Below are 26166 nucleotides of genomic sequence, written 5' to 3' on the forward strand. Positions count from 1 at the left end.
TTTTGTTACATGTGATTGTCTTGCTCACCTCATTGCCAAAAGGGCAGTCAAGTCAAATGACTGGTTCGAGCTTAATTTTATGTATTTTTTTAAAATCATTTTTAATAGAAGGATAACTTCAGAAATAATAGCTTTCAGTAAGTGATCATCTGTTTCAAGCGTATTAATGCTATTTTTCTAGCTAAAGTTCTCATAGCATAGGATATTAAGGAACAAGAAATAAATACTTTTTCTCTGCTAGTGTATTGACCTGGGCAACTAGATAGGTGTATATATGCTGACTTTTATTGGATTAGCATCTGAGATTTCAGTGAAGTGACATGTGGGCTTTGGTTTGATCTGGGAGTACTAGTATCATTTAGATTTGTTTACATTATAGATGTGCATCTAAATGAAATAATGTGATTTAATATGAAGTTGTTTAATTCAGGAGTTCGTGATGAATCTCACGAGGAAAACATAAGTGCTGAAGAACTGAAAACTGCAGATGAAACTGTAGAGATGTCAGAAGCAAGTATGTATTGGTACTCTTTTAAATATAGTTATATGAAGTAATAGAGAATGAAAAACTAAATTTCCAGTATAAACTCAGTATGCATAATTTAACTTCTGTGACCATTCATAATGTCTTCTAAAATAGTCTATAATCATTAATGCTGTGACTTATTTTCCCCAATATTTTTGGTTAGCTGTATCAGATAAACCTGGTCCTGAGCATTCTGGAATCCAACCAGAAGAAGATGGCCCCAGTGTTGACGCTGTCTCTGGAAATGTAGAGGAAGAAGCCTCCAGTGAAAAAAATGCAAATCAGGAAATTTCAAGTCAAATTACTGAACCCACTGCCAACTCTCTTGCTGCAAACGATGAGCCTCAGCCACACCTGAAATTCTCAGGGCTTGCAACTCCCAATGAGTCCTCTACCAGGACCTCAGCTCTCCAAGAAACTGATGATAGTGATGATGATCCTGTTCTGATCCCAGGGGCAAGGTATAGAGGAGGACCAGGACACAGGTTAGGGGAATACTTATCTCTGCTATTGCTTATCAAAATGCCCTTTTTTTTTTTTTTTTTTTTTTTTTTTTTTTTTTGGAATGGAAGATCTAGAAACCCATGCCTTGTATCCTTAATTAAAATAAGTTGTTCTTTGACAACTAGCCAAGAGCCAAGAGCTTGATGGCCGAGTCTAGTTTGCCTATATGTAAGATAAGTATAGCTATATCTTCCCTCCTAGCCAGGCAAGCTCCTACAGATCTAATACCTGCTTGTACTTATTTCTTGCCTGCTGAATAATACCCCAGTGCTAAATATTTGCAGTTTATTTTTTATTTTTCTCCCTGTAGTCATAAGTATAGAAAGCTTACAAATTTGTGTACAGGGACCTGCGTTTTCTTTCAGCTGTACTTTAGGTGTTCTTACTTTGGCAAAGCAAGAGCTTTTAACTGTTGTTCAACAATGCTGTGTTTGTCTGTAGTACATACAGTAAGACTGTGTTCAATTTTTCATTCTTCTTTTTCTCTGAAACTGAACTCTTTTCTTTTTGTTGCTTATTGAATATCAGTATATATGGCAGTAAGAAAAAGGTAGATTACTCGTTGTTGTCATTAATAAAAGACGCATTAATAAGCTTTGTGTATTTTTTTTCTTGTAAAATATAAACAGCTGTACCTACTTGTTTGGTTGTTCAGTAAGCTTAGCCCCCAATTTGGTGTTGCTGGTTTAATACCTTTGTTCACTAGTTTCAATTCTTGGACTTTTTAAAAGCTGTAATACTTATTTAAGCAACATCTTTATTGTTACAGTTAAGAAAATAACGTTTTTTATGTGTTTTAGATGTTTTGTAACCTAGCATCAGATGCTCTAGCTTTACTCCTATCCTGTTCAAAGGCAGTGTTATCCTGCTATTAATTTCTTACACTAGCCATTGAAATGCTTTATGGGAAGCATTACAATATGTATTCATTAGGAAAACAGAATTTAATAGTTGTGTATGAAAAAGTTTTGAATGATTTGCAGTAAAAAAAATAGTCATAAGCCACCACATTGTCAGTAGTGACAAAAAGAACAGTCAGTGGTTGCTTATTACATAGCACAAGTAATTCTGCTCACTAAATGACAGTTTTTATGAAAAAGCCAATGTATACAGATTCCGTCTTAATCCATTAACTTTCCATGCAATACTAAGTAATTGTAGATAAATATCTAATGGCATAGGTAGTTTCCACTGCAAAGCCAATGTTCATTACAATGTAGTGATTGAAAAGCAAGCTGTGAAAAGCCCTGCAATTTTAATCCCATTTCTGTCTTTGAGCATGAATCTTAACTTCTCTTCATGGTTGTCTCTATGATGCAGTAGTTTTTGTAGTAATGTAATAAGAATGACACTTCTGGGTATCATATAGCTGTTACAATTTCCCACTAGTGGGGACATCTTAAATGAAGTTACACTTCGTCTGACATGCTTTTTTTTCCTTCTTTGTGTGCAGCAAGATTTCTTCCTGTAGCAGTTTAACTTTATTATATAGGAAAGATCATTCAACTAAATTAATGATAGAATTAAAATTCTTCATGCAGCCCCCTGTTCGCTTATTCTTCCCCCAAATAAAACCACTTTAGGGTTGCCTCCGGGCTTTCATTACTCAGATTTAATGCCTGACCAGTTAATTTTGTTCTGCTTTTGTCTGTGTGCAAGCAGTGAAGTTTTCTAGTATAACTTCCGAGCAGTCAGATATATGCTTACATTATGTTCCTTCCTATTATTCTGGTTTCAGGAGTTTCTAAATGTCCTCTGAGATACTGAAGACAAGTAAGACCACCTCTGTGTGCTCAAACAAATTTGGATTTGGAGAGAAAGAAGGCACTGGTGGTCTTAAAGGCTAGCTCTAAACCCTCTTAGTATTTATATCTCATACAAAATAGAGTGAAAGGAACTGGAAGTCCTCTCTACAACTACTACTACGACAGTTGTCGTAGCATAAAATCCCTTTCATAAACTGATCAAATTCATATAAAATCCCCCTGGCCCCTTACCTAGTGGGAAGCTACCTCAAAACATTGCTGCTATAATGGGTATAAAATTGAATAAAATGAGTCATTTTGTTTTGCGCTAACATACTGTTTAGATTGAAGTATTTTTTTCATGCCCAGTGCTTATAATTTGAATGATGCTCATCCTGTCCGTTTTCAGCTTTTTCTCAGTCTTAGCTGTAAAAATTTGTGGGTTTACTATCATCATGCTGGTTCCTGTCTGTACTCTTCCATGTTCTACTTCTTTCCTGGAATTAATCCTGCTAGGATTAATGGTATGAGTATTACTCTTGGTCTAGAGAAGACACAAGTGAGCTAGAGTTACATCCTCCTCTCTTGCTTATGGCTGTCTCATAGGGGTGGCTTGTGGTCAGACACAAGATCAGTTAGCATACTGAAGCCTTTCCCACTTGGTAATTTCTAATTAATGTGTTCCTAGTTTTCACCAGAAGGAAGCTCAGAAGTATATGACTGTCAAATTTATACTACTGAATTTCTACCCACTTCTTTTTCTCAAGATTAAACAGTCCCCTCTGTATTCATAAAGTTACCCAGCCTCATGTCCTCAATGCACTGCATGAATATATTCCTACATCTTGCTCAAGGAACATTAGCGATATATTAAACAAAATTGCCTGCAAGACTGGTGCTTAACTCCACCAGTATGCTTCCTATAGGTTTTTCTCTTGTTCTCACTTAGTAAATTGTGTTACCTAACAATTCCTTTACTAAATCTCATTTTCTCAAGTTTATCTAATAATTTAGTTTTCAGTGTGTCATCCTATAAGATAATTAATGGCATTAATACAGAAGTATTAAAGTAGACTTTTCTCTTTCTAGAATATCTAGGGGGGAGTTGCTTTGGGGCTTGTTTGTTTTTACTTTCTGGAGAAGTTTATACGGTTAGCCTGAAATAATTACCTTTTTTGCAGTGTCAAAAAAATAAATTAATTCTCATTTTTCTCTAGGACAAAAAATAAAGAAGTCTGTAGCCTTCTGAAACAGAATGCTAAAAGATGTTTGAATAATAAACCTTTTCCAGTATAAAGCATCACTGGTTTTATCTACAGTCAATTTTAGGTTTAAGTTGTGTTTTTTATATACCTAATGGCTAGCTATTGTTTATGTTGAGGAGAAACTCTGCAGTTGGGGAAGTGAAGATGATGGAAACTGTCTCAGAGTCATTTTCCCTCTGTAAAGTACAGCTTTCTGCATTGAGAAAGGAAGGTTAGACTTCTGATTCTGTACTCCAAAATCATGATCTTAAACTTCCTCTTAAGGAAAAGTGGCAGAAATACCTTTTTGATAGCTCTATTGACAGTACCTGCAGTTAAATAAATGGAGAACTTCCTGCTGCATCAACTCAGCTAGTCTCACTTTAGTTTTAGTAAGATGGATATAGATTTCAGGTTTATGAGTAGAATGTTGTCCATTTTGCAAATCTAATGTTGACAGAGCTTCCATTGTTTAAATTTTGTTTGGGTACAAATCCAAATTTAATATTTTACAAAAGACATAATCCTTTTTGTGGGTGCTTATAAATTTCAAATCGCAATGAGGATAGATAGTTTCTCACCAACTAGCCTGAAATTGAACTGTCAGGAAAGACTATGCAGCAGAGACAGAAACACAGAGTTTGCACCTGCTTTAGTATTTTGTAAAGGACTTAGAGTAGTAGCCGCAAAATGTGTAGAAAAACCCCACAATCCTTTAGTTGATAAATCAGCTAAGTCAGCTGAATGTTGGCTAGGAATCAGCTAGGAATAGTTTTGACACAGAAGGACATTTCTTTGAAAGGCATAATTGAGAATGTGACATCTACCTTCTGTAGCATTTCTGTAGCCACTGAGCATCAATGTAGGAATGATGAAGATCAGTGCCTAAAACAAGCTATGTAGTTACTTAATTTTTTTACTGTCATTGAGCTAGTCAATACATACTTTTTAAAATAAAATGCATAAGGAACTCTACAGAATTTTTTTAAATTAAAAAAAAAAAAAGAAACCTGTTTGTACATGAGAACAGTTTAGCTAAATACTCAACAAAGAAAATAACTTTTGGGGCATTTTAGGGTATCTGCAGGAAAAGATCCCTTCTCTTACAAATATGAGGAGATATACAGGTTCTGAAGTCTTGAAGTATGCATACAGCATATTTTCTTTAAAATTTACTAAGTCCAGCAAATTTAGTTGGAACAGACATAGGTAATAAGGCTTGCCACAGCACTGTACTTTGTAATCTGTGGGGAAAAAAATAATCTATGCAAAATGTATGTTCTTCATACAGAGAGAGCACTTTCTAATGGATTGATCTTAATTTTCACAAATTAGTCAAAACAACTCTGAGGGCTGCTTTCCTGCTTAAATGTCTGAATTAAGTTTTTTTGGACTTTGACAGAAGCTGATCTATGAACAGAGGCTAAGCCTGGAAAATGTTAAACTAGTAGGTTAAAATTTCAGACAAATATGAATGTAAAATGGAAATGATTATGCAGCTGCTTCCCCTTCTGCTACAATCTATGAAGAATGACTGCATTTTATAAGATCAATTTTGTGTACCGTTATGTAATCTGAATACTATTTTTGCTGAAATTGAAGTAGTCTTATATACTAACACATTGAGGAGGAGTCATCTTCTCAATTGGAATATGTAGAGCGCATTTTGTAATAGATGCTAACCTTTTAAAAACGTGATACCCAGCATTTTTGAATGACTTCAGTTGTTGTTCCCTTTACTAGATATAATATCAGAGGAACAGCGATAGGTGATAGAATAATGAGGTAATTAATTATTTTCTTCCTCCCCTCCTCTTCTTTATTGCCATATAATGGATTTATCAGGTTCTTGTTTTTCATATCTAACTGGCATTTTAAAAATTGCTGTATTTTAAATGCAATGAATTACAGAGCATATTGCTTGAGTTATATTTAGCTGCATGTATTGCATGGAAATTGAAAAGAAATGGCAGTGTATACATTTAACAATCTATTAACGTTTTTATTGTGTGCCATAGAAGTTGATGGAATTTGAAAAGTGAGTAGTTTGTGAAAATCCAATACTTTTTTTTATTTAGCTGCTGAGGAATGTTATATTTGCATGTGCCGCTGCTGACTTGCTTTGTCTGGTAGTAGAGAACATCCAGTTCTGTACAAAAATATAAGAATACATTTATCAAAGACTCTTTATATTTTTTTTTGCCTGAACAAGATTATGGAACCGTGCATAATTTTTAAAGCTATATTTGATAATACCTATTTAGCAAGATACATGCCAAATCGTATACAATATTTATTTTAATGAAGTTAAATGAAAAAGTCATTTGATCTCATATTTCTTATTCAAATACTTCAGTGAATTAATTACAAGAATATATAAAGCAGTTCGGACAATTGTGTTTGGCCACATGCCATAAGAGGGAGAAACTATCTACTGGGATTTAATGCCAAAGGCTATATATAGGGGAAATGGCACAAAATAATTCTAATGATGAAAATTACATCTTGGCTTTGTGTGGCTGGAAATGAAAAGACTCAGGTTGTGATTTCATAAAAGACTTAGCCTGAGTCCTGTATTTTAAATGCCTACAGGAAAATAGTGCAGATGTGTATTTCTTTGTCTTATATTCCAATCTTAGCTGCAACTGGAATACATGGATGTAACTCAGCAACTTTCTTAAAGGCTCAGGAATCTGTGTACTTTTTTTGTACTTTAAATTTCACAATAGGCGTTCTTTCTGTATTAAACATTCTTACTGTGGAGTTCTTTAGCTCTTCAGCAAAGGCCATGGCATATTTGTTTCATATTGCTATAAATTTAATATAAAAATTAATGATGCATTCAGCATAGATTTTTTTTGTCCGTATATTTTTCTCTGATTTTCGTTGTCATTCTGTAGCATATCTTAAAAATGTTTCATACCTGACAATCATTGAAACATTGGTTGTGTTGGAAGGCTGGGAAATTACTTAGGAGTGCATTACAGTAAACATTTCTTTTTATATGATCATCAGTGAAATATCTTGGGCTTTAGGGTAGAGTCAGTGTCCTGTTAACGTGATGGGTTTGACCATGTTTTTGAACTTGCTGCTTGAAATTTGATTGCATTAGCAAATCTCTTGCATAGGTTCAGAAGCTTCTAAAGGAACGTGGTTATTTGGTGAATAAAATCAGAAATAGAATAAAATCTTGATATTTAGAAAAGTGATCTATTTTAATATGGTGGTTGTGGGTTAACCCTGGCAGGCAGCTCAGCCCTACAGAGCTGGTCGCTCACTCTTGCCCAGTGGGATGGAGGAGAAAACCAGAAGGGTAAAACAGTGAGAGAACTTGTGGGTTGAGGTAAAGACCTGTACAGCGGCTTGTTAGTCAGTCACTTTCCTGAGCTGGATTTGACTTTGGTGATGATAGCCAGCTTGTTAAGACACACAGCTGGAGCTCTTGAGTCCGCGCATGGTAGCTGGCAGGTGGATTCATCTACATGGTCAGCGAAGAAATGACCATAAGACATGAGAGAAATAGGTTCTAAATTAATGGTTATAAGCCTTAGGTTCCTTGCAGTTGTTTTGGATAGGGAGAATAGTTCAAATGAGAAGATGGCAACAAGGCGGGGGAGGAGGGGCGGGAAATCAATATTAATTTGAGCAGAAGAGAAGGAACCAGGGTTTCTGGTACTTAACAGAGATGTTTGTCTGAGTGTAAGTAAATCTGGAAACTTAAGAAGTGACAAAAATCCTTAATACTGGAGCACTCAATACTGAGCTCAATACAGAACTGAGACAAGAGGGATGGAAAAAGGAAGAAAGTACATGTGAGCTTTACAGCCAGCTGCTACAGCCTAGCTCAGGAGACAGTCGGTCTGCGGTAATGGTGTTTGGAATAAGCAGGGTTATCTAGGGTACCAGATTAATTTTATGGCAGCCACTACATCTGGACCCAAAGTCTGTAGATTGTTTTACAGATTCAGTTGATGGATAATTGTCTCTTTTGAAAAATATGTCATTAATTTTGACTGTCTCTCTTCTAGCTAATAGATGGCCATAGTTGTTTAAAAGTGTGCAGGGCTAGTTAGCCAGAAGCTGTTTAATAACATAGATTGGGAATTGAGGTCTGCAGTGCACTCAAAAAAATTTTTTTAAAGAGCAATATGTGACATATTGTGGTCTAAGAAACAAACTAGTTATTTAATTGTGCAAATTGCGTAGATTTTTGTTAAAAAAAAAATCCTTATTACACTTCACAATTTCTAATTTCCTATCTGACCTTTTTTTTTTAATTTTTAAGGTTTAATTTGCATGTTCACATCTTTTCCTATGTATAGTACTGTAGATCAGTCTGCATCATGGGGTCTTCATGGGTTTGTTTTTTTTTCTTTGAAGCTATCTTTAATTGAAATAATATAATGGCTTCACTTCTAAATCCTCATTCCACTTATCTAGGGTTTAACTTAAATGGACTTTTGATAAAGAACGTTTGCAACAATTGACTTTGAAGACTTCAAACATGGCTGCTTATAAGGCCAAAAGTTGTGCTCTGGTTATTCTTACTTTTGGAGGTAACATTTAAAAATTATCTTTCCACAAGGCGCACTTCATTGAAGTAATGAAAGTGCCATACAACGTATTGGACTCGATCTCACTAAGACAACACACACCAACTTTACTGTAAGATACTGCACTAAGGTACCACAAAATTCATCAAAACACACTTAAAAAGCCTTTATACCTGCACATCAGACAGTAGTACTGAATTATTCTGAAATCGGAGCACTACCTACAGTATAAGGACATAACAAAAAAAAAGTTCAGTTTCATTGGCTTTTCAAGACCTAGCATTTTCTGTACCATGAAGTTAATAACACTAATCTATATCCACAATTTGTCAGGCATCTTCATTATTTGATGCCTGAATGTGAATGCATAATACAACTGTAGCAACTGATGGAGTTGCTTGAGGAGTGCCGATACAATGTGCATAAATTTCTTTATCTGACATTTTATGCTTGGAAGAGTATGCAGTTTGGAAGGGAAGGAGTGGCTCAGTCAGGCTTTACTTAGGCTGAACTTCAGAACAGTATGAATTGCACAGTACGCATCTGTATCTGCTGATGCTCCAAGTGATTAGGCTACTATCAAAGTTTGTTGGCACAGGCAGGAAGTGCTTATTACAGATAAAAATGAAAATTAAAAAGCAAAGAAAACAAGTATGTTGGATTTTTTTAATTTTTTTTTTCTTTGTGTGACTTAAACCTATAGAACATCTGTAGTTATGGAAAAAATACCTCTGAGAGACAGTCCTTTTCCCTGTATTGTTCTTTGTTCTGAAAAATCATTAGATTGGGCTCATATTGATCTTTTCTGGAGAAGACTTGCCTCTGCCAGATTCCTGCTTTTAGCAGTTTGTTACTAGAGTGCTCGATAACAGTATCACATTTAAAGCCATGTGTGCTTGGCTGCATTCCCCTGTTGAAGGCAATCATCATCTTTGCAAGATAACTAAATATCAATCCATTCATGCCTTTTAAAATAAGACCTAAAATCAGGATTTTAAATTAAGATATTAATTTAGTTGAAAGATGGTGTTTTTACCAAAAGTTGCTTCTGTGCTTCTGCTTTTATTTAAAAATGCATGATTCTAACTGCTGAATAGTCTTGAGGTTTTTTGTAATGTTTGCATTAATGCCTAGGGGAATTTAGAGGAGGAGATTAATTTTTCTAGAGATGCTAAGATTAAAAATTATGCAAAAAACCACTTTGGGTTACCAGTTAGTTACTTTAATACCATCTTCTAATCCCAAGACTTGTTACTGCCCTCTAGCAAGTAAGCCTTCTGAAAGAGCTAGACAAGACTACTGCTTCATCAGTCCTAATGCTGTTTAACTTCTTAGCTTTTTCACTGCACATCTTTTATTAATTAATTCATGTGGATAAATGCACCAAAAATACAAATAGCAATCATAGTAATTGATAGCTCTAAGGCTAGTGGGTGTGCTTCTGAAACCAAAGGGGTCGTCTTGTGCTGAAGAGCTGTGTGTTCCGTTTGCAAAGCTGTGTGATCGCTGATGGGGTTGGTAGCAGAGCAGTTGTTATTACATGATTCTTGCTTTTACTTTCTCACACAGAAACCATCTTTTTCAAAAAAACAGTACAAAAACAAACATGTACAAATAACTGTTTAAACTTTGTGTTTTACATAGCCTATCATATATGTGCCACCCTTCTTTTTCCTTCACGTAGAAGTAAACTGGTGAGGAGAATAGTTCTGTGATGTTTAAAGCACAGCAGATAAAGAACATGGGCTTCTTTTTTTCCCTCCCTTGTGTGAAAAATTTGCAAAGAACGGTCGTCTTAAATCTGTTGAAGATTAAAGTTGAGACTCCATATATTATAAGGACTAACTAACAAATACAGTATATTTATTTAGTGTAGTATAAGGAGGAACTAGAAAATTGCCTAGATATGAGATTTTTGGGGGGATAGAAAGCTCTCACAAAGGAAGTAGTAGTAGTCTATTTTTTCTGGGATTGTTTGCTAGACAAACTTCTAATAAATGTATTATAATAAATAGTCAGCTGTTAAGTGGATCTGTGGCTAGTGCTTACAAATCTCTTCTAGTTTCTGTAAAAAATAAGTATTAAAGTTTCTTTTTAAAGTTTAGCTGTATTAGATGATCTGTCATAGTTTATGGGTTGTTCTGTGGTTTGTTTTGTTGTTTTTCTTTTTTTTTTTTTAATCTGTATTAATGACTCATTACTTTCATTCATTTTCCGTCTTTCTGTAGCTGTAGGATAACACTTACTTTACCTTAATTTTTTTGATCCAACTTCCTCCTATGGCAAAAAGAAAACAAAAATATAATCAGACCACTGGCTGAGAGAATTAGTTATGAGGTAGATCTAGTGTTTTTTTTTTTTCTGGAAAAGAGGACTCGTGCAAGAGTCTCCAGGATCAGTGACTAAAACACCATACCACATTACTTGTGGACAAATGCAGGCTCCTGGCTTTCAGGTAGCAATGTACTGAGGTTGCAAATATATTAAGTTCTGGCTCAGTTTGCTTTTCAGGATCATTTCCTGTAATAGTTTGACTCCTTGTATTCTGCTAAAATCTGTGCCTGCTCCTTCTTGAGAGTGACATTCCCTTTGGACTGTGTTCAGACCTTAAAGCTAATAGCAACCCGGACATGGAATAAAAAAGAAAAACAGTTCGGTGCCGGTAGTGGGATGTGACAGTTTGGTTATAGCTGGAATTATGGGGATCTGCAAACTTAGAGCTAAACAGGAAAAATTTGACACCAGGGTGTTTTCACAGATTAAGGAAAAAGTAGATTTCTGGAATTAAACATGCACAAACCAAAATATATAATTTAGCTAATTTTTCTGTTACTTTAGGAAATTGCTGTATCCCTCACTGCTAACATATGAGATAGTTGCTACAGTAATTGATCTCAAATCATCTCTTGCCTTAGTAAGAACTTTTTTAAAGCTGTCTAAATCTTGAGTCTTGTCATACAGAAATAGTAAAGAGAAATACACTTAAAATATTGAGGAAAAACCAAGTCACACTGCAAAGTGCACTGGATCCTTAATAACTTTTTAAATTTTAAAAACTGCTGGTTTGGCACAGATTTTTCACTTCAGAATTTTGCTACCTTGCTATGGGTGGAGGATATCTCTAGTACTGAAAAATAAAATAGCATGTGAATTTTGCCAACAGCTGATTTATTCTTCAGAGGGGGAATAAAATGTTGCATCACTTGACATTCCACTGTCTTGCATGCTATTCTTGTTCTAAGCCAGGATGGAAAAAATTGAAGTCTGTAATTTTACATTTGGGGTAATGTTGATGTCTGTTCCAAACTTATGGAGAGTGTGTCTGAGTGCCTAATTATTATTTTATAGTCCTTTTTGATAGCCCATTTCAGTGTTTAGAGGTGGATTCTCAGTAGTGTTCTCTTTGCAATTTATAGACGATCTGCTGTTGCCCGCATTCAGGAGCTCTTCAGAAGGAGGAAAGAAAGAAAAGAAATGGAAGAACTTGAAACATTGAATATTAGACGTCCTTTAGTAAAGATGGTTTATAAAGGTCATCGGAACTCACGAACAATGGTACAACCTCTTTGTCTGTTTTGGGAACTGTAGAGGTTTTATGGACTGAATCAGTGCAGCTGCCACATTGATATGCTTGCCAAAAAGGATATTGCATTTAAGTTTTCTTGAGTTTAAGATTGTCTCCCCTTAACTTCTTTTGAAATCTTGTGAGGTTTTTTCTTTTTAATTTTGTCTGTCACCTTAAGAGGTATAAAATGTGCCTACCTTCAAAATTATGATTTAATCCTCATTTTCCCTTCCAAGCTGTTCAAAATTATTATTTAATCTTTAAATTTAAAGAGCTTGGAATGAAAATGAGGATGAAGCCATAGTTTTGAAGAGCCTTGACGTCTCTGAATTAAAAAAAAAAAAAAGGAAATAGTGCTAGTTATTAAATCATAATCTAACTACTAGATTACATTGTCTTTTTCATACAAAAAACTGTATTTAAAGAAAAATGCAGTTACTGTGTTTGTAAAACAGTGGTGCAGAAGAAACAAATGCTGTTTTCCTTGCTATTTATTTTTTCACATTTTACAGTATTTTGAAGATGTAAATTTCTGAGTACTAGGTGGTATTTTGTAAAAATAGCAAGTGTATTATTTTGCAGATGATCTGCAGAGTAGTTCCTCTACCTCCAAAATCAATTTTCAAGAGTTTGTATGAATGGCTTTGATTGCACTGGGGAAAATGCTTCAGTAAATGCATATTTCGGTCTACATAATCAACAAGGCTTAGAATAAACTTTGATTAGTGACAAGGAGTTTTGCGCTGTATTTCAGGAATTAATTTTAATTGCTCAAAAACCCATTAGTTTAGAAGTCATATCATCAAGCACTTTGTAGTTAAGAAACATTAAAACTAAACTTGCCCAAGTGGTCTTAATTCAGTCTCCATCTGTGTATGTGTTGTTATACAGATTATTTAATGGATTTTGTTGTTTTGTTTCTTTGGGATGTGGGTTGGTGGTTTTGCTTTTGATTCACATGAGCACCTATGACAAGGAATGCATACAATGAAAGGAGATATAATTTTCCCTGTTGGTTTCTGTGGTGGCTAACTTAATTTTAATTTATTTTTTTGACTGATTCCTGCAAGGCAAGGGCTGATGGTATTTCCCTTTTAAATTTGTGAAGGAGACAGCTTAGAGGGGTATTGTTTCCTATGCACCTGAGCAGCCCAAGGATAAAGTTGTCTCATCAACTACATGGACGTGAACTGTTGTAATGCATATAGATAGATAGAAATATAAAAGGAGATTGAATTAAGGTTATACGGGCAAACTGAATGATTCTGGTACTTTCGAGAACTTAGTTTGACAATCTTACAGCTTGTTTAATAAAAATATTTTAAGTGTAATTCTTACGTTGTCAGAAAGCAAAAGCTAAGTAGCACTATGTTGATGTTTGCTTGCACCATAGGCAGGGTTGGAATGTTTTTATGTCCATCACAGAGGTCCCTGCCATGTAACCACTCAAATAATGTCATCAGAGTCCTGAGTGTTACTGTTTTTTCCTGTTTCTCTTTAGCTCTTCGAGGAGGGGAAAAAAAAATGCTCTTGAGCCCAAATTCCCTTTCTTTTTCTTCAAAATTTCTATTTTGCCATGTGCCTTCAGTTCTTTGTCTCTCCTGTCTCTTCCTCACTATTTTCCGTGTCTTAGTCTTTGTGTCCTAGTCTTATTTCCTTTCATATATATACACCATTCTTCCTCTAGTCCACTCACCCACAGTCCTATATTAAAATACTAACTTCAGAGAAACTTTTCTATGTGTAATAAATGGGCTAAGTTGTGTATGCATGCAATAGATGTGAGTCTGTATATGAGTTTGAAAACAAAATATTGAAATGTGAATTTCAATTTTGTTAATTATGTAGTGCTAAAATTGGGGTTTATTAATATTAGAATTGTAAAATCAGCAGTTACATAAGAGAATACAAAGGAATCAAGAAGTCATAATCGAGATTTAAAATATAAAGTTATTTATTATTGGAGATAATTTAGTTGTACTTCTAACATAATAGTGAAGAATATATACTAAGAGGAGCTATAAAACAAAAGCTGCCAAAAGATTAATATATTGGAAACATGTCTTTCACTACAGAATCCAGGAATGCAGCTTCTATGGCTTATTTTTAGAGATCAGAATGACTTTATTGCACTGAATGCAATCATTGGTACATATTCTATAGACAGAGATCTAGCAAGCCTGAAATTTAAAACTGGACATGCTCATGCTGGAAATAAAGTACCTATTTTTAACAGCGGTAAGGGTTTGGCTTACTAATACGATTCTTTATCATGGTGATTTTTAAACCAAGATAGCTGGGGCAAAGCACAGAGCAAGAAAATGTGTCTCTCCTTTTCTCCAGTGCATGTTCTGAGAAAACTATGCAAAAAGAAAGATGAGGATGCAGGCACTGTCCTCTTCAGAGCTCTATTGTGATGTGTCACTTGGAAAATAATTCCATAGTAGGATTCTGTGTAAATTGTCTCAAACTAAAAATTCTGTCCTTATGCCAGATACATTCTTAAATACTAAAAATTAGGATATTATTTTATGCTAAACTTCAAACACTGGACACCAATGAATGACACTGTATGAACCCTGAAAGCTGCTGCGTAGGAATCTTCTGTTCACATAGCTATCTTTTTTGCCCAATGTATGTTAATTTAAAGAGTTCATAAGAGGTACCGGTAACTGTTTAACGTGTAAACTTGTGTGTAGGTTTACGTGTTTACCTTCCAGACTCTTTTCTCCTGCACAAACACTGGACTATTGTGGAGCTTTCAGCTTACCTCTTGTGACTGAGTTTTGACTGTTCTTGAAGCAATGTCCCTCCTCCTCCTGCCACCCCATCTAACCTCTCACCCTGCAGATGATATAGGACAGAAGTGGAAAAGCTGTTGCCTAGCCTGTTCCTGCTTTAAATAGTTTAACAGTGGTTATTCTGAGTAAAATCAGAAGTGATTTCTGAAGAAGATTCTAATCCATAGTGAAAGAAGTGACCCACTCTTGTTTGCTCAGGCTAGTCTTTTGGGTTACATCTTTTTAGGAAAGAAGAGCAAGAGAGGCTGTGGCATGGAAAGATTATTTTACATTTAACAAACCTAATAGTTGCTTCTTGAAAAAAATACTTGAGTGGCTTTTTTTTTTGGCTCAGAAATTGAATAAGCCACATTCTTTCAGGGTGTAATCATAAGGGTATCTTGAATGTAACAGGTGTAGCATAATACCAACATTACATTTTGAGGAAATGGATATCTGATACTGCTGCCACTTTTTCCTGGCCTGCAATTTCTGTCGTTTACATGATCATTTTCACTGTAATACTACTCTGTTTCATAGGTCAGACTGCTTCAGTCGCCTTCAGTTCCAAAACTCATGAGACTGCAGATTGATGAAACACTTGAATATGGGTTTTCTGACTGAATTAGTAAATACACAATTAATAAATAATACAGCATTTGCTACACAAGTAATTGTTTATAAATTACATTTAAGAAATAAAAACAGTATTGTCTAGTATAAATAAGAAATACATGAAACCATACAAAAATGCAGATAATACGTATAAATTATTATCAGATAATAGATTATTATTATAATCCTATGACAATACCACCTTTTGGGGAGAGAGATGGGAACAAAGGGGAGAAAAAAGTTCATATTAGTGACTCACTTGTCTCCCAAAGACTTCTTCCAAGTCTAGTACATGTCAGGTTAGCTGTCTTGTCATGGACTATATCTGCGATTTTCTTTAATTCTCAGAATCTGGGACAAGACAGTCTCGCCATTTTGAGGGGAGAGACTTGATGAGTTCATTAGAAAGGGTTCACAGCATTGTTAGCCAATGCGTACCCAGAACAATGATGCTGATGAGACCATGAATGTTTATGGAGCTTAAGACAGTGGGTTTAAATACCTCCTGAATTATAACACTTCACATAAGGAAAGGGAAATAGATGATGTAATAAACCATAATATAATATACTAGCCTAAAGCGTGAGCATACTGTTCCCTAAAACTCCCCTTGTCCTTTCACCCAGAGGATGATGATGTCCCTCTCTTCATCGGATGAATAGAAAGCCGTGCATTGATGGCAGGGGAGGAAGGGCAGAATGTGAGCAGAAGCCTTTGCCGTCGCTGCCAAGGCGGTCCCCCAGCTCCCATGGAAGCCTTCTGTCAGCCTCCCGTGGCGCTGCCAGAGCTTCCCGGAGGAGCTGCCAGAAGGGAAAAGCCCGAGTGCACGCTGTCTGCACCACTTCACTGGCTGTGAGGCACTGCAACAAACTGTACAGCTGCGGTGAGATGTGGCTGGTTTTCTGGAAGCTTTCTCCTGGACCTTGGGTCTCTCCGCAAATCCCTTCAGTCAGTGGCGTGTCCAGCCCAGTTGTGCTCACTCACAAACAGATGTGCACACTTCAACTCACATTGCAGTGTTCGAATGTCCTCCCACCTTTTCTGGCTTATGAAAAATTCTTGAGTAATTTGTGCATCTTTCAAGTAAAAATTATTCTAAGAGGTGTAGAATTTCCTCCTTCAGATATGCAGTTCTTCAGTCAGAAGTCTTCCTTGAACGTTTTAATTACAGCCGATTATACTCCAGGGTCAAACTCCTATGTTATCAATAACATTATAGAGGAGTTAGCTGTAGGCCAAAACCAAAGAGCACCCAATTAAAATTTCTGATAGGTAAGTGATATAAAAATTAATATAATTTGTGTGATGCTAATCCAGTCAGTACAAAGTAAAATTCCATGAACTGGCCCATGATGCTAGAATGACCTCAGTGTGAGCAGCGGGCCCTCAAACAACTCACTGCCTTGGCAAGGTAGGTTTTACCTTGCCCTCTAAATTCATACACAGCAACATGTATATTTAAAAAAAAAAATTTAAAAATACTAAATAGTCCACGTTGGCAATGTACTACACATACTCTTTGCTGGTAGCATGGTAACGTGACAAATGTTAGTTACATCACTTCAAACATTTTACAAAGGTGCTCAAATACCTCATCAAAGTAATAATAGGAACAACTATATAGAATGGAATGAATCATTGCTGTGTCAAAAAACCTGTGATATTATTGGTTACACTTGAAGGGAGAGATGCTTGTACTTTCATCCTCTATTACTGTAATAGCTGAAGCTTAGGGGTCACTTCTACCTGGATGTCTTCCTTGTTCAGTGGCTTACAACTTTAATTTTGGCCTTGGAATAGGAAGTTTTAGTTGTTATCTGATGGATTATAGAGGGGGGAGAAAAAATTTCTAAGTTTGATTTCATGACTCCTTTTTATCTGTCAGACCCAGTTAATTCCCACCCCCTAGTTTTCATGAGCTTCTGTCCTGTGTCCTCTTCCTCTGTAAATGGAAAATCCCCAAAAGGGATTAATTAGCCTGTCACTTTGATTTACCAAACTCTTCCCAAAAACTGTTTCACATAACTCTGTCTCCAGTATCATTCCCATCACTTTGTAAAGTGACAAATCTGCTGTCATTTATTTCTGAACTGCTCAGTCTACCCCAACTCCTCTCCTTTTTTCTGTTAGCAGCCACTTTGCTCTGGAGATCTTTAGCCTTCTGATTTTTTTTTTTTTTTTGGATCATTTTTCTCTAAATATTTCCTTTAACTTGTCTTAAATGTTGTTTCTGCATTTGCAGAGCTCTTACTTCAGAGTTGGTGTTATTGTAGAAACAGGAGTATATTCTTTGATGTGCTTTCCAAGCTAGTCTTATAAAGTAATTGTTTTTTTTGTTTTTTACTGCAGATAAAGGAAGCCAATTTTTGGGGATCTAACTTTGTCATGAGTGGTTCAGACTGTGGCCATATTTTTATATGGGATCGACATACTTCTGAACATCTCATGCTGCTGGAAGCTGATAATCATGTGGTGAACTGTCTTCAGCCTCATCCATTTGACCCAAGTAAGATGATGATGTTTCACAGTCTGCATTGTTCAGGTTATCTGTAGTAAAGCATTTTAAAGCTCAGTCTGAAATTCTTTGCTCAGTAGAGCATTACAATGATTAATGAACTATTGTTCATTTTTTCCCCATATAAATTAGATAATATTGCTTTTAATTTTGCCTTTTACTAATGACCTTTGGCTCTTAACCCTTCTTATTCAATAACATCTTGGAGTGGAAACATTACTGACACAGTATTTATATAAAGTTAAGATGTAGTAAGAAGAATCTCCATTTCTGGCTCCCCTCAATATGTTAAATGTTTTCTGTGACACAAATGGGGGAAATATGTGGTCACTGAAATGCCAGCAACACTGTGGGAACTGATATTGGAATCTGGTCTCCATTTGGCTCTGTTCAAAAAATTGAGTGAAGTGGGTGTCTCAGTCTCACTGGCTTTGTGAGATTAGGAGAATGAATACATTTCATAGAAATTCCATTAATTTGTATTTAGGGGGAAACATATATAGAAAAGATGGACCACAGTAGTAGAAGGAATCATGTGTTGTCATGTAGATGGAAAATCTGAATCATTCTGCAGCTTCTGACAGTCAAAGAAAGTATTTGTGTTATTTCTTTTTTTATATCTTAGATGGCTGCAGAGTAACAGTCAGCTGTAAATAAATATGCAAATAAAACTGTTATAATAATACTAGAAGAGGCTGGTTTTTTTCAGACAGTTTGTGGAAACATGGAATATGCCCTATATTGGACAAGCCTTGAACTTTTAAATGCTTAACTGAAATTGTGTTTCTGTACATGTTTGGAGGGTGTGGCTAGGTTGGACACTTCTTTTGGAAGCACCTTTCAAAATGCCCTGTAGCTTTACTGAGTGTGACTTTCTTCCTGTAACACACTGAAAATGTAATGAAGAGGTCATCCTTCCTGTAGGACAGTTAATCTTGTACAGTTTTTTAGTTACTGAGATCTTTCCATGGAATTTTTATTCCTATAGGTGATTTGTGCAATGATCTAGAGAATGTTTTTTGCATCTTGTTGTTTTCCGTATTTTAATCAGTGTTTATAAGAGCATCCATTGTTTCTTTATATTTGAATATCACATAAATTTAGATGAAATACACTGATATTATGAAATATCAAAATAGGTTTGAAATTATCTTGCTTCTGTCTTTGTATCTGTGTCTACCAATCCTAAGGTTTTGTTGTTAATGCATATACTTATCAGGTCATCAGCAGAAATACATTAGTAGTGGCTGGGTTTGTTCTTTCTGCTTCTATCTTACGTATATTTTGGTGTGTTTTTTTTTTACTCGAAAAAGGAGACAATGTTTGCATGTGTTTTCTTCATACATTAAAAAAATATACAATCTGTAGCTCAGATCTTCTATGGCAACAGTAATTACATAGCTGTATGTTCAGCATAGGAAACTGATATTTGCAAATGCTTCAGGTGAAGTATTTTTCCTCAACTCCAGTTAAGTGCAGAAAATGCTGGTAAAGACATAACACATTTAATTTAGAACTAATGTTACTTGCTTCTAGTTCTGGCCTCTTCGGGTATTGATTATGATATAAAAATTTGGTCACCATTGGAAGAGTCCAAGATTTTTAACAGAAAACTTGCAGATGAGGTAAGAACCCTTCCTCCCTTTTAACAGTAATGTTGCATCTTCCAATTCTACAAAAGCCTTTGGTGATAATTACCAATATTGAATTAACAGGGTTATTTAATATTCAACAAATGAGCTACAAATAAAAAGCTGCCCTTTATAATAGCTAACTTTCATATAATTGGCAGCACACAGAGGCACTGTGTATTTCATTAACTCTCCTAGAAATTATGTGATATGATCTGGCATTATGTACATGAAAGAAGCTGGAAAAAGTATGAACAGTCAGATACAGAAGGAAAAATGGCAGAAATTAAGGTAGTGACTGTCTTGAAGCAAATAAATTAACTGAAGGAAATACAGTGATACACAGAGAGTGCAAAAATCAATCCTATTAAATATTCTGTGGCATAAAAAGGAGTTAAGGTTAAGATTGCAAATTGGGAACTTCATGGAACAAAGCAAACACTGCAATCCTGATCAGTTATAAAAGTCCGTATGTAAAGTTGTGTCACGCTTTGTTTTCATACCCTCAAAGCAATAACAATGTCTATAGCAATGGGCTATGGTGATCATATAGTTGACTACTGAGTAATCATAATTTATTGATTTCCATAACATAGTTTATTAAAATGCTGGATGTTTTTCTTTAAGTAATATATATGGGCAAATGTGGTTGTGGAGTGTTTTGGGGTTTTTTTTTGTGCAATCTCTTGGACAGCAGCGATGTACCAGACTGGGGTTTTTTAATTATTAATTCTCTGTATTAGTGCTATATATATTTAAAACAAACAGAAACCCACAAGCCTTAGCCACCCTCTCCCCCCAGTCTCCCTGAAAAAAAAAAAAACAACCCATCCACTTGGGAGTTTTGAACCTTTCCCATTATTTTAGCAGTAGTAACACTGACTGAAGTAATGTTTTGTATATTGTATGATAGTTTTAATCTGTAATGTTTTTTGGGGGCCTTTGGGGTTTAGAAATATTGCTAAACATAAATGTGTGCCAAAAGTAATTATTATACTTTTGTAATTTAATTTTTAATAATTACAAATTATTTAGATAATTAAATATTTTAATAAAAATGTAGAACTTTCAGAAAATCTGACCATAGTGTGGTTTGTAATTTTACATGCTTTCTGTATTTCAATTTAACCCCTATATTGAAATACCTAGGTAGAGGACGGGAGAGGTTTCACTATGTTATATCTGGATAGAGTAAGTGTCCAACATATCTGAACTGAATTTCCATGGAAGGGAAGGTCTCGGGAGAAAGCATTGCATTTAGAGAAAGTTCGGTATGGATGTAGAACCGTATTTAAAATTAAGAGAGGCCATGACCTTAGTGAATAGGAAAAGACAGCAGGAATGGGAACAAATCTCTGAACAGAGAAACAGCATTAGAAGCAGGTTGTCAAAGGGGTGTTACTGATGCTGCACTGGAAAAATAGGAGGTGAAAAGGGAAAAAATGGTAGCCTCCTGCCTTCTCAGTTTGCTTCTTTTAGGGAGTGATCAGCTGTGCAAAGTGCCTGGTGAACAGATGAGAATGGCAGAAAAGAGCTGCTTTGATTTGTCTAGGAGAAGGCCAGTGCAGACATTTGCAAGAACATGTTCCTCACAAGAGAAACGGACTTGAGAAGGAGTCTGAGGGAAAAATAAATGCATTATTGTTCTAGCTTACAGCAGTTGATCTGGGAGGAAGGACTGAATAATGGTCAGAACTTGTCACCAGCTAAAGAAATTTTTATGCTTAGTGATAATGAAAGAATGAAGTCTAAAAGCTGAGAGACAAGTTAAGGTGTGGGTTTAGAACTTAATGGCAAAGCAAGAAGGATGGCAAAGTGCCACGAGGAAGGAAGGAGGCAAAAGAGCTAACAGTATTTGTTAGTGATTTTATTTTTCCTTGAAACGAAGACCGTAGGAGCTGGCTCTCTTGAGTCATTTAGAGGCAAGCTCTAGATCTGTTCCTGAACTGGGATAGAGTAATTGCTTGTGTTCCTTGGATGTTCTCCAAAAGTCTCAAGCAGCCTGAAGATAGGAGTTTAGGGTAACTTCATCTCTTTTACTTCCCACATTCTTGGCCAGTGCTGGTGCTAGAACTGTGTTCTCTACAGCAGTTGCCATCTGTAACAGTACTTTCTCTGATCAGTCCTCCTTATTTCATACAAGATCTCATTTCCAAATGTTTTTCTCAGTTGCTCGTCTTAATATCTACCATGTGTTTGGACAATGCAATGACGATCTTACAAAAATATTCTATAGATAGACAATTAGGCAGAGTCCACTGTCTGACTTTTCTTACAATGTACAATTGGTGTAACTATATTTGATAGTAATTATTGAAATGTTGTTCTCTTACTGTAATTTTGTACTGTCTAAATGCCTTTTGCATAGGAACTTTGTATCTACAAACTGATATTGGTGCAGTACAATTTTGTGTTTGTTTTTGATGTTTTTTCCCCTTCCCTGCCTTCAGGTTATAACACGTAATGAATTAATGCTGGAAGAGACCAGAAACACTATTACTGTTCCAGCTTCTTTTATGTTACGAATGTTGGCTTCGTTGAACCATATAAGAGCAGGTGAGAGACTTCTGAAGATCTCATCCACCACACTGGTCTATGAAATAGCAGATGGATTGGGGAACCATCCAGATCTTTAGCTGTCTGTGGCTACACTTAGGGTCGGTGAGAAGATTTAAGGGTTTTTCAAAGATCTCTTAATAAAAGTACTTAGGAATTGCTTCTTTGGTGTGAGACTTGCAATATTTTTGCAGCTGTTATTTTTTCCCTCGAAACAAAGAGCAAGAAAAGAGCAAAATATATTTTCAGATGTTCCCATACTATCCTACCTGAAATAGCTTATTCATAATGTGCTACTAATCAGATGTTGAAAACTACTGTCTTTATTCAGGAATGATCTTTAAGGTAAGTGCTGTGTGATGGGAATTGGGAATGACTGGAATGAGTCAAAAATTAAGCTGACGTTGTAGGCTTGGAATTATCTAGGGGTGAAGGAGGGTGTGAAGATACAGGACTGTAGGAGATGCTAATGAGGCCACTGGCAGGTTCCTGGGGCAGCAGGTACTAGGGTGTCCCTTCAGCAAAGGGGCAGTTCTCTAGGGGCTGAAACTGGTGATATGAGGGGTTGAATGGAGATTCATTGTTGGGAACTGGTGTTCCTGGATGTTGGTGCTGAAGAACATGACTGCAGTGGGATGTAGGACAGTGAGGAGACATCATGCTGGGTAGAAAGCAAGGAAATTAAGTTTTGAGAGGCTGGTACGACATAAGGGGTGGAAACCTAACAGAACTGTGGGTGAAAGTGACTGTAGATACCGAATATGGGGACTCCAGCACTGGTGGGCAGAGCAGTAGGCTTACAGTGATGAGGTAGGAAGGAAGCTCTGCCTGGCAGCCACTGCTGCTCCTCTGTCACCTCTTGCTGATCTGTGAGAATTAGAGCACCAGGAGGATGCCACTGTAACCAGCCAAGTGGTATGCCTCACCATTGCTGTAACTGAATATATTAGTTTGGGATTTTTTTCATTTGTCATGTTTTCTTTGGTTATTCCAAAATACCCAAAAAACTGCCCAACACTTGAGTTACAACAGTTTCAGCAAAAATCCGTGTTATGTCTGGGTGGAGTATTTCTTAACTTGACAGTGCATGTTGTTTCAGTGACAGATCTTGAGCCAACTGTGTTCCCTCACAGATTTCTGTATTTGCCTTTCTCTAAACATTTGCATCAAAAGGTACTTTTGCTGATAGTGACAGACAGTGATTCCCCAGTTTTCTGGAGTATACAAATTTACAATTGCAGCTATTCTAGTTTTAGCTCCCTGGAACAGTGTTTCAATCCCTTGTATTCACCATCTTTTTTTTAATATTATGCTTGCATTCATATTTCCTCTGCTGACATCCAGTCAGCAGCTACAAGGTTTCTCCTTTTGTACACAAATTTCACTTTTATGCTTGGAAATCCTTTAGGGCTTTTCTCCTGTTATCCTTTATTTTGGTAACATTTCTACCCAATCTCCGCTGTCAGTCCATATGGACTTCCTTTTTCCTTATAACCCACAGCCACTCTGTGTTGTATAATAGCCCAGGGAGATGGTGCACTATAAATATTTACCAAAAACTGAAAACTTTAGTAGTTCTCTTTATTAAATTTATCTCTGTGTCTTACAGACCGATTGGAAGGTGACAGATCAGAAGGATCTGGTCAGGAAAATGAAAATGAAGATGAAGAGTAACTGGCAGTTGTGTGCAAGTACCTAGATGTTAATGGAATTTGTACAAGACATTAATTATATTTTTCCTTACAGAGCTTTAGTGCAATTCTAAGGTATTGCTTTTGGATAACCTAACCTTTTGTTTTTGAATGACTGTGTGCATGACTTTGGGAGAGTGTGCAAGTAAAAAAAGCAAAAATGTTTTTAAAATGTTATGCCATGTATGAGGGGTGCTAGAAGATGCAAAGTGCAATATTTTCCTTAACCTGCAAATGTGGGAGCTTGGATCAATGTTTTAAAGTAACTTTCATTATAGTAAAAACGTTGGTTCAAATAAATTTCTATACCTGCTGTTTGCATGTTTGTTGCTTTCTAATTAAAAGATTTGGTTGTTTTAAGTAAATTCGTGTTTTTTCTTTGTGCAACCGTTGATTTTTCACCTTGTAACTATAACCCCATTACTGCCTTCATTTGCATTCTTCCTTACAATGTTTGTGAAGTGACAAACATGATTACTTCTTAGTGAGCACTGTGACTTTGAGACCCAATACCTCTTGGTTCTTGCATTTCCATGGGCGTAACCCACACATACATACACAAAGTTGTCTCTCCATCAGTTTTACTATAGTGCAACTTCACATTCTCCATGCTTGAATCTGAAGTGCTGGTGAAGTAGTTGTGTTTCACTAACAGATCCATGAGTATGCATTCTTTGCAACAACAGCAGATAGATCTTAATTTCCACTGGATTTAGAACAGAGAAAATGTAGTGTGAAGGAACATGAATTTGAAAATTCCTGTGCATTACTTGCTAGGAGTAGTTATTTGGGAAGGAGGGTAGTTCAGTCCGTGTAACGTGCTCTACCCTTCCCCCATACTTTTTTGGATGGCAATGGGGAAAAGGAAGGGAAGGAAGGAAAATGGAGCAGGGAAGAGTGTCTTTGCTCAATGGCTGTTCTTGCCAAGGGTGGCAGATGCTGAGAGGCTCCATTGGGAATTACAGAATGCCAGGAAGAATTCTAAATCAGACGGATAAAGGTACCAGAGGCTTCGTTACCCTGTTACCTTTAAAACATACATTCATCACACAAACTTTGCTTACATCAACAAAAAGAATTCCTGCCCCACCCCCTGGCCAAAGTGTAAATAACATTATTGCAACATTCTGATATCCTGATTCACAGTGCACTGAGCCTGAAAGGACTGGGGGGAAGGGATATAAATCACAAATAGTGGGAGATGGGGAAACTAAAACTGTTTAAGGAGATGAAGAGAGATTTTGTGAGGGGAGAGAAATGGACATTATATGGAACTCAGCTGGCAATAATGGTGAAGACATGCAAGGGAAGAACATCATCAGGAGATGGATGGGGTGGGTGGGTGGTTGGTGGTTTGGGTTTTTTTAAGCAGAAGGTAGGAAATTACCTTCTAGAAGAAGGTAATTACCTTCTAGAATAACAAAGTATAGAAGCTTTGAAAGTGATCCAGTGAAGTGAATTTAGGAAAGGAGAAACTAACTGTGGGGGAGAAAAGGTTTTGGAGTCAGAGGATGCTGAGAAGAATGGAGGTCTTGGAACACTGAAGCACTGCAGAAAATGGGAAACTTCACACCCAGAGGTTGGAGCAAGAGAGGATGAAAATCTGGTAAGCATCTGAGAATGTATCCACCATGAACAAGGGAGAGTGAAAGAAGCCAAGGTAAGTTGATTGGTTGGTTTTTAAGGTACGGAGTGAAAGTAGTGGCTGATGCAGGTATTTTGTCGTTTCTGGTGACAAGGAAGATGACTAAGTGGCCTTCTTGTTGGAGAAGGGAGAAAAACATTAGTTTTTCTTTATGACATTTCATTTTGGGCAAGCGTTTTTAGACCAGCAAGAAATTAAAGAATATTTTATGATTTTGTGGTACACCTGTTTGGGGAGGAGGAAACAGTGGTCTGGAACTATTCAGACCTTGCTGCTTATAGCACTGCACTGAGCAATATTTTTACTATCACATGTAAATTAGTCTTGAATTTTGTAACAGCGCAGTACTCATTAGATTTTAAAGAACTATACAGTAAATACACTATATTTATTTAGCGTATATATAAGTAGGGTTGTCTGCTGTTAGCAGTAAGGAATAAAGCTGTATTTCTGTTCTGTGTGGCATCTGTTGCAATGGTGGACCTCTTCCACAGCTAGGGATCCTGAGCAGCTCTGTGATGGAAATAGAATAACTCAATGTCTGATGCAGTTGTTAGGGCCTCTATAGATGATATTTGAGATTTACTTGCTTCCCA

General features: G+C 36.2%; 1 protein-coding gene across 5 annotated transcripts in view; it reads left to right on the forward strand.

Moving 5' to 3' along the window:
• Positions 1 to 24290, forward strand: part of DCAF6 (DDB1 and CUL4 associated factor 6) — a 91478-nt gene extending 67188 nt beyond the window's left edge. For all 5 annotated transcript variants that reach the window (XM_032988215.2, XM_042788432.1, XM_042788433.1 and 2 more), the window contains 7 exons: positions 431 to 514; positions 690 to 1011; positions 11989 to 12127; positions 17882 to 18038; positions 19584 to 19672; positions 22129 to 22234; positions 23844 to 24290. In XM_032988215.2, coding sequence (XP_032844106.2) covers positions 431 to 514; positions 690 to 1011; positions 11989 to 12127; positions 17882 to 18038; positions 19584 to 19672; positions 22129 to 22234; positions 23844 to 23908 — 962 coding nt within the window. In that variant the 3' untranslated portion in view covers positions 23909 to 24290. The remainder of the gene's footprint in view (positions 1 to 430; positions 515 to 689; positions 1012 to 11988; positions 12128 to 17881; positions 18039 to 19583; positions 19673 to 22128; positions 22235 to 23843) is intronic.
• The last annotated feature ends 1876 nt before the right edge of the window (positions 24291 to 26166 follow it).

Source organism: Tyto alba, unplaced genomic scaffold, assembly GCF_018691265.1.
Source record: "Tyto alba isolate M040663 unplaced genomic scaffold, T.alba_DEE_v4.0 Super-Scaffold_14, whole genome shotgun sequence".
Lineage (NCBI taxonomy): Eukaryota > Metazoa > Chordata > Aves > Strigiformes > Tytonidae > Tyto > Tyto alba.